The sequence below is a fragment of the Rattus norvegicus genome, chromosome 20 (genome assembly GCF_021556685.1).
Source record: "Rattus norvegicus strain SHRSP/BbbUtx chromosome 20, alternate assembly SHRSP_T2T, whole genome shotgun sequence".
Taxonomy (NCBI): domain Eukaryota; kingdom Metazoa; phylum Chordata; class Mammalia; order Rodentia; family Muridae; genus Rattus; species Rattus norvegicus.
The window spans coordinates 34,448,230-34,465,419 of NC_141553.1; the positions used below are offsets into that span (position 1 = coordinate 34,448,230).

General features: G+C 40.1%; 1 protein-coding gene across 4 annotated transcripts in view; it reads right to left on the reverse strand.

Annotated features, from left to right (window-relative positions):
- Man1a1 (mannosidase, alpha, class 1A, member 1) overlaps positions 1–17,190 on the reverse strand; it is a 176,268-nt gene that overhangs the window by 104,672 nt on the left and 54,406 nt on the right. For 3 of the 4 annotated variants that reach the window (XR_015644657.1, XM_087597189.1, NM_001033656.1), the window contains 1 exon segment: positions 8,517–8,597. Coding sequence is in view for 3 of the 4 variants with exons in the window: in XM_087597189.1 (XP_087453315.1) it covers positions 8,517–8,597 (81 nt within the window). In the remaining variant the exon portion in view is untranslated. 4 annotated transcript variants of the gene reach the window in all.

A 17,190-nucleotide genomic window follows, 5' to 3' on the forward strand; every position in this document is an offset into this window, starting at 1 on the left:
TTTTGCAAGCAGATTGTGGCAGACTGAGTGTGAAGTGAAACAACATCAATATATCCTAATTTTCTAAGGGATTTCTAAATAATTTTGTGATTCTCCATTACTAAAATATACTCGAAAAACAATTTCTAATCCTCCAAACATTCCAAGCCTGAATCTTATCATGCCAGAAATCTTCCCCACTATTAGGCACACATCTCCGTCTTTCTTTCTTTTCAGCTTCTCACTCTCTCTCCTCCATGTTTCCCCCTTCCTTGGTGGCCTTGAGGTTTGGATACATAAGTTATTTCCTCTTAGAGAGTCTTCAATAACCTTTGTACTGGTGTTTTAGCATGGCGGGTAACATAGTGGGGGTTTTTGCTGCAATTAAAATAAAGGTCACCCACTGCTTCCCCACTCTTGGTCCAAATACTCTCTACCTTGACTTATGGGAAGACAGACCTTCTTCCCATCATGGAAGATTAGTCTTCCCATCAGTTTGGTGTCCGAGAAGTTGGTTATGGTCTTCTAGGTTAGACTTAATAGCAGCCTGTTTCCTTCAGCAAAAAATGCCTGGAGGTGTGATCCCTTAATTTAAGGAATAAAGTAGGTTTTAAAATCAGGTAGGCGTTTCATTAAGTTAATAGCTCGTGTGGCTATGTCCTGTCTCAGTTTTTGTCACACTGGTGTATTTAAGTCTCATTCAAACACTTGTTTCTCTTCTTACAGTTGCCCCAGTTCTATCCACACTGCATTAATAGCTTGACGTTGTAGGGTTCTGCCAAGCCTAGTGAAGGTTTCTGTCACTACCCTTTTATCATTTCAATTCTTTTCCTTTCCTTTTCTTTTCTTTTCTTTTTTTTCTTTCTTTCTTTTTTCTTTCTTTCTCTCTCTCTTTTTTTTTTTTTTGGCTTTTTATCCTCTAGGGACTTGCATTTTTGAGTAAAGTAAGACAAGAACAGGAGAAATAGTCTGTTTAATTTGCAATAACTCAAGGGGCAGTCAAGCTATAGAAGTCCTCTATGACGACCAAAGACGTTCTATCCAGATTGTTCTTTAAAGCATCGGTCTTATTATAATGTCTTCATGCCATCATGTCTGATTAAAAGCAATTCTGGTTCAACATGGTCGTTGGTACTTTCTACCCAACAAACATAGATGGTATATTTTAAAAACTTGGGGCTGGTTGGGGATTTAGCTCAGTGGTAGAGCGCTTGCCAAGAAGTGCAAGGCCCTGGGTTCGATCCCCAGCTCCGGAAAAAAAAAAAAAAAAAAAAAAAAAAACTTGGGGCTGGAGTGATGATGGCTTGGGAGTTTAGAGCACTTGCTGCTCTGGTAGGGGATCTCAGTGCATTCATTCATGTCCGCTTACAAACACTGATAAATCCACCTCCAGAGAATCTGATGCCCCCACCCCTGATCTGGCCTCTGTAGGTATCAGACATGCATACGGCACACACAGATGCACTCAGGCAAACATACACAGAAAAACACTTTATGGTTATTGTATAACTGTGTGCTTGAGTATGCAATGGGGTATGTGAATGTCGGAGGACAGCTCTATGGAGTCAGTTTTCCCCTTCTCCTTTATATGAGACCTAGAGATTGAACTGAAGTCATCAGGCTTCTATGGTGAGCTCATTTACCCACCGATCTTTCTCACCTGCAGTGATATGTAATATTCATATGCTGTTTTCCCCACATGTAAACACTCACTTTGATATGCCTTTGTAAGTTTACCTTATTCATTCATAATTGTAATTTTCAATACCACTTTTGATTTAATTTTTCTTATTCTACAGCATCAGTTCCTAAAAATTGTTCCTGTAGATAGTTCTACCTTAGTTTTGACATTTTAAAAAATGGGAAGTTATATTTAATTAACTGTGTAAAATATATGGGAAAAAATAAAAATTATGTTATTTCTTTACATTGAGATTTCAAGAACTAAATAGACACCCCAAGTTACAGGTTTATTCTGGCACATCGAAGATTTTAGTGAGTGCATTCTGAAAGCTTCTATATTTACTGTCCCCAGTGAGAATTTCATTTCCCTTGAGTGTACCATGGAGCAATACATATTCATCTTTTATTCTTAATAAAGGCCATTCCTATTTTGTAATCATCTTATCTCCACTTATCTGTATATAATTATTATGGTTGTTTGAATTCCTTATACAGACCTGGAAAAAAGTTGTGGATTGGCCTCTTAATGTTACTACGAACTATCTTAACTGAGCTATGACGCTTTACATTTCTGAATGTGTTCAAAATCCATTTTTTGCAGGTGTTTCCTGTCTTGCTCACACAGTGGTAGACTAGAGCTCTCTGCGTCCATGCTTCCTGACTTATGTTTATAATGGTAACTATCCCATGGAGTACAGCCCAAACCAGAAACACCCAGCTTCCTCAACTTCCCAACATAAATCTGAGAATTATTTTTTAGATTATGTCAATGTAGGGCTACTTATATCTATCTAACGGTGATCTACAATTTTCTCAACATGCCCAACTCTTACTGAGGACATCAGAATCTTTCATCATAGCTGCTTAGCAACTCTTGAGTGACATAATTTATGAAGATGAATTTTTTTCCTGGAACATTCTAGGAAATTCTTTTATCTACATGTGCATGTAGAGAACTTTATAGGTATATGAAACCAAGTTATGAATAAATTTACCATGTTGTGGATATTTCCATAAAGTGACTGCAGTTTTTTCATCTTGAAACAAAGTCAAATGACTGGCCAGGGGTAGAATAAGGTTTCCTAGTCAAATTCTTGGTAGGCAATTCTCCTAAATGCATTAGGGAAACAAAAAGCAATTGTGATCAGGAGGAAAAGGAAGGGGAGAGGATCTACACAATCAACCTAGCACTAACTACTTCTCATATGGCAATCATGATTTGGAGAGTAAATATGTACCAAAAAATTATAACCACAGTAATCAGAGCAGACATACCGGGCATGACCTAAATCTCAGTGTTTATAGGACACTCAAGAAAAGATATGGTAAGAAGACAAATCTTTATTAGCCAACATTTAAAAATGATTTAAAAACAGAAAAGTGAACAAGAAAAAAAAATCTTAACTTTTTTCTTCAAGACAATGTCAAAGAAAATCCACAATGAATTAATTTTTACATAATGAAACTGACAGCCAAATATGGTGAAGCGATAGTTATCTCTGATGAAGGTGTTCTTCACTGTGTTCTCTGCTAAAGGTAGCCAAAAAAAGCATCAAAACCATACTACTAGCCCTGACTTATAGGTTTCTCCCAGGCTACATCTATATGTAGCTTGGGTCTCACATCCAGTTCCCCAGCCTAATCTGGCCACTTCTGCCTGTGTTTCAACCAACCTCTAGGTTTCTGCCATGAACATAATGCCTCCTCCTGATCTACCAGCTCCTGCCAAACCATAGACAACCTTTTCAACCCCAAAGCTGCATATACTTATCCAGGGCCTAGCCCTGGGAGTCTGCCTGGTCCTTGCTTCCATAACCACGCTGCAACCAAAACCCCAGATACACCCCTGTAGTTAAGGCTTGAACCAGGGTCACGCACGATATACCAGCCTTGTACTCTGTGTCCATCTGACTTCACTCCACCTAAGCCATACCCAACATCTAGGCCAAACACAGTTTTCACATTTTTCTTTTGCCCCAATCTTCTCTGACAAATATCAGACATGAAACTAATAAAAGAAACCCACACGCACGAATCTCATTGCAAAAAATATAAATAATTGGAAAGAGAAGAGCAGTTATCTCCCCTATAAAGTCCAGCAATCCTGTAGAGATGTTTGCTAAATGAGAATTACATAGATGAAACCAGGACACAGAATTCAAAAGAAGAATTATAGACTTCATCATAGAACTTAAGGAGTTTAAAGAGGACACAAAGAAATAGTTCAATGAAACTAAGGAGAAAGAACTCAAAGAGAGTAAGTGCCTGAGTGTTGCCCCAAAAACTGTAAACATAAGGCTGATGGGAGTGGAAAAGCCAATCTAGTACTCAAATATAGAACTCTATAAAGAGAAATATTGAAGCTGAAATGAAGATGGAATTTAAAAACCAAACTACTCAACTAGAAAATGCAAAGGAAATCTTTATAAGTAGGAGGGATCATGTCGAAGATCAAATGTCAGGACTCAAAGATACAAGTAGAGGATCTAGACCAAATGAATCAGGGAATAAATAGAAGCAATTGACATGCAGGAAATGTGGGATACTATTGAAAGACCAAACCTTCAAGTTATAGCATAGATGAGAAGAATCCCAAGTCAGTGGCACAGAAAAGATCTTCAACAATGTCATAGAAGAAAATTTCTCCAAATTAAAGACACACATACAGATACAAGAAGTATACAGAACTATTTGAAAATAGAAAAGCCCAGAAAAGAATATCCCTACAGAGTATCATAGTTTAACACTACATATACAGAATGAAAAAGAGTATTGAAAGTTGTTTCAAACCATCCATCCACCCACCCACTCACCCACCCACCCACCCACCCAACCAACTAATCAAACAAACAAGAAAACAACCAAGCCTCAGTTACATGTAAAGTAATATTATCAGCATAATAGCAGGTTTTTCACTAGAAACGTTGAAAGCAAGAGAGCCAATCATTCTTAAACTATTCAAAAATAGAAAATAAAAAAAAAAGGGCAGCTCCAAATTCCTTCTATGAAGCCAGTGTAACTGTGATACTAAAACCAGATAAAGAAACAACAAAAGAGAAAACTCTAGGTCAGTATCCCTGATGAACATAGATTAACAACGGCTTAACAAAATATTTGCAAATAGAATACAGACACATAACAACACGGCTGTATGCCATTACCAAGATGGCTTTATCCCTGAAATGCAGGTATAACAGAGGCAAGTTAATAATGAATGCAATAATATGCATAAATGAACATCATAACAAAATCACACGATCATTTTAATAGATTTAGAAAGGAATTGTTTGATGAAATCTAACAGACCTTCATGATACACATCCTAGAGAATGTTGGGCTAGAGGGAACATGCCTCAACAGAATAAAAACTATATATGAGAATATCACCCTAAATGAAGAAAAGCATGAATCAATTACACCACAGTCAGGAATGAGACAGGAATATCTATTATGACACTCCTTTTCAATACTGTCTTTGAAGAACTAGCTAGAGCAATAAGCCAAGAGAAGAAAATTAAAGGGATACAAACAAGGAAAGAAGTTAAGCTAGTTGATCATATTTGCAGATGACGTGATTTTACTAATTAGAGTCCCTTCACCGTCCTCCCTCCAAAAACAAACAAACAAACAAACAAACAAACAAACAAAAAAACTCACGGGAAAACTTTCAGAAACAACAAACAAATTCAACAATGTGGCAAAATTCAGAATCAACGTACACAAAGCAATGCCTTTTCTAGACGTGAACAACGACCATTCCCTCAGAGGTGGAAGGTAACTCGCTCTACTGCTGAAGATACGTTTCAGACACAGGGCCCAGAGGACACAGAGCTGGAATTGACCTGAAGCGCTTAAGGTTCTGAGGACAAGTTTTCATAGTCTCAGAAGGCTCCAAGGAAGCTTCCAAAGGAGGGAAGTAACCTACAGTCCTGCCCAGCTCCTACGTCTATGACCCAGTAACCATGGCAGCAGAGCACAATAGTCCCAGGACTGCAGCCGTGGCACACATATATCTTTGCAATAACCACGGCTCTCTAATTGAATGTAGAGACTTTAGACTGTGATGGTTTGTGTATGCTTGGCCTAGCGAGTGGCACTATTAGGAGATGTGGCCTGGTTGGAGGAGGTGTGTCACTGTGGGGGTGGGCTTAGAGACCCTCTTCCTAGCTGCCTGGGGATGCTCAGTCTGTTCCTGACTTACTTTGGGTGGAGATGTAGAACTCAGCTCCTCCTGCACCAGGCCTGCCTGGATGCTGCCATGATCCCACCTTGATGATAATGGACTGAACCTCTAAACCTCTAAGCCAGCCCCAATTAAATGTTGTCCTTTATAAAACTCATATTCGTCATAGTGTCTGTTCACAGCAATAAGACCCTGACTAAGACAAAGACTGACTCAACAAGAGGGAAATCATGCCTTGTACTGGAAATATAGTCAACTACCCAGCAGTGAAGTCATGTATCTTGTAGGAGAGCCTATAACTACTCCTTTAATAAGCCAGAATGATCCCTAACTACATTAGAAATCGATGCCCTTAGACCTACAGATAAATGAAATTTTCACCCCTCATCCAAGATACTTCTCTTTGTAGCAGAGGCAGACCATTCCAGAAAGCCACAGCTAATAAAAATGCAGACTTGTGCTGTCCAGTCCCGACTAATACGTATACAGCATAACTCCTGCAGCTGAGGCTCAGAGAGGATTACAGAAATGGGCACAGCACAATTCTACAAACCAGAGGAACGGAAAGTTGTGGGATTCACCTCCTAAAAATATCAGAAGCTACACCCTAATCAACATGAGTTCTTACACATACGCTCCACAGGGAGCACACTAATAAACACTGTCATGTGGAGGGTGAAAAGTTCAGTGGGCCTCACTACTCAAAGACCTACAGACAACTAGGAAATGTAGAGAGTAAAATAAGTGGTCTTCGCCAGGAACGAGCCAATTGGGTAGTCCATATCAAATGAGCAGCCCTAAAAATAAGTAACACTGAACAAACTGAACAGGTTGTATTTATGGATATGTGTATATTGAGTAAATATATATATATATGTATATATATGGGTGTGTGCATGCATAGACACATATGTACACATACATGTATGAAACAATTACTAAAAACTGAGGTCATTTATTTGAAAGAGGGTAAGCAGGGGTGTAAGGGAGGGTTCATAGGGAGAAAAGAAAAGGGAAGTGATGCAATTATTTTATAATCTCAAAATAAAAATAAGTTAATAAAAATTCTTACAGGGACTTGAATTGATTATTGTACTTAAAAGCAAATGACATCATCTGTGGACACTTCATTTAGATAAGCACATCCACATATGTCAAATATTTATAGAAACAGAACCACTTATAAGTATGGAATCCTGAAACAAGTAAAAATGACAAAAAGCTAATGAAAAGGGATATATACTTAGAAGAAATACAGATTTGTTTCTTTGTGTATTTCCCACAATCCCCATAAAGCTCACAGAGAGGAGACACATGCCTTGCGTTTTCCAAATTCTGTCATCTATATGTGGATTATGGAGGAACATAAATGCAAGGTCATCTTATCACACTGTATCCAGACGATGAGAAGACACAGCCTTACGCCGCTCAGGGACATTATTCATAAGGAAAACATTCATTTGCAGGCAGCTTTTTGTAAAATATAGTTACATGTAGTTACTCCCACTTAGGGATGCTAACCTGGGCTGTCCAAACGGTAACAGAGCAGAGAAAGCTAACTGGGGGAAAAAAAAGAGGAAAGGGAGCTAACACAGCACAGGCCTTTGTTTCCCAGGCTAGAATGAGGCTTTGGACAGAATGACACAGGGGACTACAGGGACTATCTACAGACTTAAAATATATGGGAGAACCAAATCCAGAGATGGAGGAAACAGGAGTGTGAGAGCTGCTTTGATGAGAAAAGCACCTTGGAGACAGGAACAAAGTCAAGCAGCCTCTCTCATTAAACATTTATTACCCTGCTTAAATCTGTTTGAAGCACAGAAATACATGAAATACTACACAGGCTAAGACCTACTCTCCCCCAGCCAGAATGCTGAGCCTGACGTAAATCTGACTGACGTGCCGTTGAAATACGTGACCGTGTTTTCTCGATGTCAGCTCTTAACGCTGTCAGTATTACAGGTGAGTCCATTCCCGAAACTCTTAGTGGACACTTAACATAACTCACAAAGTTGTCCAAATGCTTTCAAGAAAATAGCATCAGTGCCCTTGATGAGCATGATACAAAAGTCTTTAATCTACCCAAAAGGAAAAAAAAAGAGTAAATTAAAAGTCCGTGCTTTGCCCCAAGCAGGGGATAATTCATTAAGCCTTGACTCAGGAAGAGAATGAAGCATTTCTCACAGGGACAGTGGCCTGCAGGATCATGTGCTGGCACACTCAGAGTTGCAACCCCTCCATTTCACAATCACTGTCATTTTCAGGTCTTATTTGTCATGCCTTCTTCACTTAAATAAGTTTTTACTAAGCTGACGTCCTAACATGAAAGTAAATTTCAAGACAAAAATTCGCTCACAAGTCTGCCGTTACGCTAAGCATTGTTAATATGCCTGCAGACACGTGAGATTTGTACTCCTGATCACAGCACGCATAGCATAATGAAGCCGTGCCTTTTAAAGCCAGCACCTTAACCTGACAATAGGAACTGTCGAACTTTGCCCAGCTTGTTCGTTTAATTGGCACACATTTCGAGAAATGAAACTGAGCAACGGAACGTGAGAGTTCAGTGGGTTTTTCCTAAATCCGCACCACAGCGGCATATCTAACAGAAAAGGAGTAATTTGGAGACATTTCATAATTCACACACCTACATGATTTTGTGACTTACCTCCTCTCCGGACAAATAGTAGGCTGACAGCAATCCACCAACGAAACGTATGTTTACTTCAAAAACAGAAACTTCAGCATTCTATGGGAACAAAGTGGAGGGGGTTAAGACATAATGATAGCATACGGAACGAAAGCACATCGTGCGATAAGCTGCTCTAATTTAAAGTCTGCTCAGACCTGTGTGCTTGCCCAGGGGCACCTATAGGCAAGACAGGAAGTCCCCTGTAAACGGTGGCAATGTATGGGTAAGCAGATAAGGAGTAATTCTGACTCAGAGTAAAATTATAAAAATACCACAAACTGAAATCCTTTCTTTCCTCTATGCAGAAGCAGGCCTAATACTTGATATTCTGTATGTGTACAAAGCCAACAGGATTGGGGCTTTTATTATTATTTTTTCCTATTCTGTGTGCTTGTTATTTCCTTCATTGGCCTGCTTTTTCCTCCTGAAAGGCCAATCAGACTATAGTGTGGCTGCAAGCTCCACACGAGTCTAGCAATCTGTTTCCATTATGTTAAAGCGGCCCAGACAGAATGCTAATGGCTCAGCAACCCGGGCTTGAGTTCCAGTGCTGCTCTATGCCTCTGCCTTCCCAGTCACAGCTCTGAGGTGACATTGTGTCTTGCCATAAGGGTCCTGATAATGTGTGTTGTCACTGCTAGAGTGGTTCTTAGTAAGAACAGTAGTAGCCTGCTTTTATTTTTTTATAATATGACAATGTTTTACTCATTTCCATGTCCTTTAATCCCCACGCAGACCTTTGGGGTTAATTATTATTCTTATGTCCTGTCCACAGAAAGAGAAACAAGCCAGTCTGATAGTGATTTGTGTGACCTTTTGAAGGTCACACAACAGTAGTAGAATTAGGATTTGAATGGAAACAGGTTTATTCATGGTTCAAAACCCAGCTGTTCCTAACTCTACGGATACCTCACAGACTATGCTCCATGCCTTGTTATTAATGGTCGCATACTTGTAATACATAAGTATCAATTACTGCCAATAGTTTTATGGTTCTATAATATCTGACTGCTAATTGCATCTGTCTTGTATTTTGTAATGAGGTGATTAGCACAGTCTGACCCCCCCCCCCCCAAACAGAGCTAAGGTATACGTCATCGGGCCTACTAAGTAGCTGTCACTTCTGGTTAACATCAAATCACTCACGGATAATGACAAGAACTAAGAGCAAAACAGAATGGGTGGGACCAGCATCTGGCAGATAAACTTAGAAAAACCATTTGAGATCTCACCTTTAGGGACCATTTTTTAAGCAACTACTACGTGCCAAGCCCAGTCTTATGTCCTGTGAGCATGGCAATGAAAACTGACAAGATCCTTATACTTACTGAGGCTACATTTCAGAAAAAAACAAAGTTTCAGAACCAAATCAGAGATGGATTATTTCACTCCTACCTGCTCGACTTTAAACGATCTGGGGACCTAATAATTTAAGCTCTTACTCAGGTTAAGAAAGTTCTGGCCAAAGAAAGCTTATAGGAAGTTAGAACTGTTAAGTAAAGGTAGATAAAGCCATCACAAGATGAAACCATGCTGTGAGTTTGCTTAACTGTGCTGAATCATTTATGATTTGCAACTTATATATTTGGATTAAACACCCTCTGCCTTACGCAATTTATCCCTAAAGTGTATCAGTCTGAATGAGGGTCATTTAAACCCTGCTGTTAGTTCCCACGACATCTGATAAAGAAAAGGGGACATTTATGTCATTTAGTTTGGTTCATACAGCTTATCTCTCATATCTAACAGAAATGATGTCTAATAAAACTCTTAATGATTTTAAGTCCTTAAAGGGCATTTGCCTTAGTCTGTATTTTTTTATTTAATTTTTAAACCAGCAAACAGGACTTCATGTTTTCTGAAGCCTATAGAGATGGGTTTTTTTCCCCTTTATTCTGGCTCTAGGCTCATTACACATGCTTTTCCTATTTCCCCTTTGAAAAGCATTGGGCAGTTGAGACCTTTCTATAGACATCTGATAAAAATTATTGCAAGGTGGGGACTGAGCCATGTCAATTGCCATCAGAAATATATCTCAATCTAGACATCAATCATTTATTGGATGCAGTTAGTCAAGCAGGTATTGATCCAGCTCTGTGTGTATTCCAGAACCTGCGTTCTATTTATCTTGCTTTGCTGTAACGTACTGAAAGATAACCTTGCAAAGTCCTGGGCCCAAGGTCAGCAGCTATGACATTTCAGTTGCAGGGACTGAATCATCTGGGGAGCCCAAGGCAAAGCCAGGATTGTTAGTCGAAGCCACTCAGGTTGCCAGTGATGAGAATGTCCTTGTCTTTGAAACCCTCGCTCGGGAATATCACGGCATCGCAATCCTTAACCCTCATCATGTTCCTGTGCTTGGAAACCAGAACCACACGGGAACAATGCTCCCGGCCCCTGCCCAATGCAATTCCTTCTGCCTCATTTTTCCAAAGTTCCAGTATTTACAAACCTTACTTTGAGCTCTCTTAATAGTCTAGTGTTTATTATCTTGTAGGTTAGAAGATTGACATTTGGACAATTTGGATCATTCTTTACTGAGCCTTAGGTGGAAAGAAGGGTGTGTGTGTGGTGTGGGGGGGGTGATAAAACTTCATACTATAACAAAATGGTTAGCAGCTATGAAAATTCTAGTCTGGGGCTTGGGAGATGGCTTAGTGGGCAAGGATGCTTGGTATACAAGTATTAGGGCTGGAGTTTGGATCTCCACACCTATGGAAAAAGGGTGGACATGGTCATGTGTGACTCTAAGTGCAGTTCTGGGGGCTAGCAAAAGGGAGAGTAAGGTATCTCCATATCCCTGGCCAGCCAGCCTAACTAGAGGAGTTGGCTGCTAATTCAGTGAGAGACTTCTCAAGGGAATAAGGCAGAGAATAACAGAAAACAGCCACCTACTTATGCATATGAAACACACACACACACACACACACACACACACACACACACCACCATGCATGCATATACATAAAAAATTAATTAATTATCTAGGAGGATTGGTTTGCAGGCTGATTTGAGTGTTAGATCCTGGAGAACTTATCTGCTCTCTCTTAACATCTGTTCTGCTACTGGGAAAAGTCAGGTGTGCATTTCCTACAAGGCACTCTGAGTCCATGAATGTCAGGCAGAACATGTACCTGGACAAAGTCACACATTCGGTAGACGGCTGTTGCCATCGGGATATTCTGTAGTATGTAGTGTAGAGTCTTATGGGAGCCATAATTTGAGCAGTAGGTTCAGTCTTATGTTTAAGCTGAATGACCCTGCTGATGTCAGACTTATTATCAACTGTGGGTTGGACATGTCTGAAGATAGAGTATATTCTTAAGCAAATCTCAATTAGAGTCTGCTCTTTTGTTTTTCTTCTAGCACTGCTAAACAAACAGAACATATTCAACAAACTCACACATAAGTTTAATAAGATAGGTGTTATAATTAAGTTGACATAAAAATAGCAGGAGGTTGAGTACTATATAGGTCACTGAGATGGCATGCTTTGGTTATGAGCCTTACTTAGTACCTGTGCTGGCTAATGTTATATCAACTTAGCACAGGCTAGAACCAGTCAAGAGGAGGAAACCTCAGCTGAGAAAATGTCTCCCTCAGATCAAACTGTAGGCAAGCCTGTAGGGCGTTTTCTTTATTGGTGATTGTCAGGGGAGAGCCCAGCCCATTATGGGTAGTGCCATCCCTGGGCTGGTGGTCCTGGTTTTATAAGAAAGCAGATTGAGCAAGTCATGAAGAGAAAACCGGTAAGCAGCATTCTTCCATGACTCTGGACCAGCTCCTACCTTCAGGTTCATGCTCAGTTTGATTTCCTGCTGTGGCTTCAGTCAATACACTGTGACTCAAGCTTTGGTCACGGTGTTTGGTGTTTCATCACAGCAAAAGAAATCCTGACAAGAATATTGCCCATAGCTTGTATCCTTCACACCATTAAGTTTAACCTCGTGTTCTTGAATTCTCTCTTTTTTTCCTTCTCCAATTTACAAGACACCCAAAGTTACTAGGTAAATTGACAAAGATTGCTAAAACAGAAAAACAATAATGTTCTTTCCTAATCCTTAAATTAGCATCTTTGCCCCACTCCTGTACTGGAAAAGACTTCCTCCTAACCAACACACCACGAATCCACGGGTATGAAAGCTCTAACGCTAATTTGGAGACAAGAAAACGTGTTTCAGAACCTTTTCTAAAATGAGTGTGTTTGAAAGACTCTTATCAGGTGAGTCAACATTTTAAAGAGCACAGAGAAATTCCAGTTAGGTTACATTTTTGTAAGCAACTTATCCTTCAAAATCACCCATAGCATGATATTTATTGGACCCTGGTCAGCAGAATCACAGGTTTGGCCAAGAACATAAAAGATATGATGGTTCTAGAGCCAAGTCAGCTCCCGCTCCCATTCGTCTGAGAAACTGCAGAACCATGAGCTTCCCCAGAGCAAGTAATTTATGTCACTGGGTCTCAGGCCATAAGCTAGTTACTTATAATAAAGCTTGTTCAGACTTTAACTATTAGGATTCTAAACAGCACAACATGGTCATTGAGTTGACAAGATCTTTTGAAAGAGACCATTTCTGAGGCTCCCAACACATATCTAGCAGAGGACTGTGTGGTTTGGCCTCAGTGGGAGAAGCTGCATTGAGCGAGCCCTCGAGAGACTTGAGCCCCCAGGGAAGGGGGAGGATGGTGGTGGGGGAGTATCCTCTCAGGGACAGGAATGGAGGGAGAAATGGGGGGGGGGCAGAAGCAATCGGGGCAATGGGTGGATTGCAAATGAATAAATGAATTAATTAAAAAAAAAACCCTGAAAAACAGGAAAAGTAAGAGAACATGTGATCCCTAAATTCAGACCAAATCCTTTTACCAACTCTTCCATCAAACTCTGTGAGCTTTCTACTCTGAGATCTGTGGGCATGGGATTCCTGCGCATACACAACACAAGTTTCAGTGATGGCTGCTTCATTGCATACGTATGCAGCGACTGTGATTAATAACAACTTCCCAACCACAGCCCACTGCAGTGATTATGTCCAGGAGCAATGCTGCTGCACCCACCCATATGCACCCATAAGGCTTTGTGTACAGGAAACCTTGCCACGCCTCTAGTTGAAGGAATTGCCTATAAGGCTGGCCTGTGTTTCCCAGTAGTAGATTCCTCCTTAAAACACACTTCTCCAGAATGTGTGCTGCTTCACATTTCTCGTACTCAAAGTACAACACTTAATCTATTGAAGTGCAGTCGCATCTGTTTGTGTACACCCCCACAGCTCTTAGCTTCATAGATAGCACAATACATTTCTTGACTGTTAAAGATAGAGAGAAAGGCAAAAAAAAGCCATGTTGTCTATGTTAATGGGCTGGTTTTGCTATGAAGATTCAGTGGCAACTCAGATCGTTTAGGAGTCATCGCTAGAGAGACAAAGTCCTCTCAGGGCCATAACTCTTAGGGTCAATCTTCAGCATCAGAGGGTAGATATCCCATGACTCTATTCAGTGGGATAATAACTTAGGGATCTGTACCAATCAGGATGGAATGCTGCTGATAAACAAACCTTTTTTAGGAGCAAAATTAAGAAAAATGTCATTTCGTTCATGTTTCATGACATGGAGTGGTGGTGCAGGTAGCCAAATTCAGACATGTGAGAAGACAGCATTGGGCTGAAGTGGACTCACATTCTTCTAGAGCTTCTTTGGGTTATATATTTAAAGGAATATGTTTAAAGTGCATCTTTAAGTAAAAATCAAAACAAAACCACAAACACAAATGCCCCCCCCCAAAAAAAATCATCTTTCCGGGATTTATTACACATCGTGCACAACCCTGCCATTTTGCCCAACTTCTCAGCATCAGTGTCGCTCTAGAGCAAGCGGACCTACTCCATTCTTGCCTTCCCAAAGAAGCCCCACCTCCCACACTTCTTTTCTGCAGCGCCCAAAGACAGTTTAAGAACACCGTTCATCTACCTTTCCTGTTTACAGAGATTCTGTGTAAGGAATTGCTACCTGGAGAAAATGTCTACCTCTATAGTTTTTAGTACTTTCTAATTAATACAGTATGTTTTTGAAGTGCTGTCTAGAAGTTCAAAATTGAATTGAGTAGTGGTCCCTCAGAACCATGTTCCTGTACCAGGAGGCACCACAAACATGTTTCAAAGCAGGATAGTGTTGTTTAGACCGCCTGAACTTGCATTCCAACTATATAAAAGTGACGTAGCACAGGTACGTCTGTGGCAGGCCTTCCAGCTCAATCTACCACATTCGGTCAGGAAGTAGGCCAAGCCAGGCATCTTCTCTGTTCCACCAGCACTGGCTGGATTCTTACTAAATGACAAACTCTAATGAGCACTGAGATATGGAGATTACATGCCAAAGTCACAGGCTCAGATTCTTAGGATGTGGGTGTATTTCTCAACTTTCTATATTTCCTTACCATAAAAAAAAAAAAAAAAACAGAGTGAATGATCTTGTTTATTATAGCTCCTGTTTGCTGTGCAACATTGGGAAGATTAATTATGTATACCACCTGCCCTTCCATGGAGATTGAAATAACCTATGCAAAACACCAAGCATCCATCCATCCATCCATCCATCCATCCATCCATCCATCCATCCATCAGTCAGTCAATCGTCAGGTGTTAACCTGGTACAGCCCCTTTGGCCTGTGTGCTGTGTCTTCCTCAGGAAACCCAGCTCCAGGGAAGGTTTCCATATTTCCAGTTAGAGAAGCGCCCGGAGTGTAAGTCATTGGTACTTAGGAAGAGCTTGGTAAATAGCATATGAATGAACGGATAATGAATAAATGAGAATCTAGATGCTTTTGTCCTAGGCTTATACTGAATTGAAATCAGGAAGCTCATCAGTGTCTATTCTAACATCGCTCTGTCTCACCTGTATGCCTCGGCATATACCTGAGCTGAACACCAGCTCTGTCAAGGAAGCCCCGACTCTGACTTCCTATATCATATTAACCCAATGACGTATTTAAAACCAGTCTCAGAGATGCTTGGATTTTGTGCTACTAAGTGAATCAACTTGTTATGCTTAGCGAATGGCAGTATAAACCCACTGAAAAGCATCTGGTGAAGTAAATTTGAAGTGCTATAAACTGGGTATTTTGCATGTCCACACATTTATTCTCAACTTCAGGACTTATTTACACCTAGAAATGCTAGGATTAAAGCCCCAGCAACAGTGCTTCTATCTCAACTCTCTCTCTTCTTCCCTTGCAGTGATGACATATTTATATGCATTAACTTTTTTTAAAAAAACCAACAAAACAACAGCAAAACAAGAAACTCTTGGACTTTCAGTTAAAATACTTAATAAGGAAAAGGTGTTAGCTTAAATGCAGGCCATGGTATGTCCTCTAGGCCAGACTATTAAATGTTATCTCCAAGAATGAAATACAGTTGTTTTTTTTTTTCTATTTCAGTCAAAGCTTACTTTCTTCTCTCCTCCCATGAATGCAAAATTAAATTCTCCAAGTTTTTATTTGAAGGAAAATCAAGCGGTTGTTGAAGCAATCACGTGAGCTCTCCATTGTGGCTTACAAAACTAACTAGAAAACATTGTGCTAAAGACCAGTATCATTCAGGGAAAAGCAGAGCAAATAATCTATATACCTTGCCTGAACTTAGGTATTATTCTTTTTAGTATGGGAAGCTTTAACTCTGTAATATTGATCCACATTTAAAACAGAACAAAAATCTCTTACAGAGACCAAGTTGGCTTGAACTCTTTACGTAGCTAAAGTTGGTCTGGAACTTCTGATCCTCCTGCCCCATCCCCTGAGTGCTAGGATTAGAGGCATGTGCCACCCCATTCAGTCTTTATGTGGTGCTGTAAATGGAACTTAAGATTTTTTGCATGCTAAGCAAGCACTTTACCAACTAGCTACACCTAGCCTGATAACATATTTTTTAAATGGGTAAATTTTGATAAAGAGGCTCAGTAAATGTTCCAAGCCTCCTCATGCTATGGATAGTATAATGAGGCCGAGGAGATGGTTAGTGGGTAAAACACTTGCTCTGCAAGCATAAGGACCTGAGTTCAAATGGCAAGCACCCATATAAAATGTTGGACAGGGTTAGACATTCCTGCTATGAGAATCCATGGTGTGTGTGGGCAGGTGGGTTGGGATGGGGACAGGATGCCAGGAGTTTGCTTGTCGGGCAGACTAGACAAAATGGCAAGTTTCTAGTTCAATTCGAGTCCTTGTCTCAAGGCAATGAGGTGGAAAAAGATAGAGGAAGATACTTAGTGTCCTGTTGTAGCTGCTCTTGTGTGTATCTATATATAATAACTACCATGAACGTACACACACACACACACGCGCACACACACGCACACAAACAGACACACACACATTGACAGATACATGGGGGGATGGGGGAAAGATAGATGATAGACAGATAGACAAATAGAATGATAAACAAAAATTTGAGACATATGACTACAATTTGTACACCATTTGAAAAGCATAGACAGATTATCAATAGTTATTAATATCAATGTACTAAGAAACATGTTTCTTATTAAAATTTAAACCTTTAAAAGTCAATAAATTTTTTAATTTCTTTTTTCATTTACATTTCAAATGTTATTCCTTTTCCCCCACCCAACCACCCACCCCTTCCTGCCTCCCCGC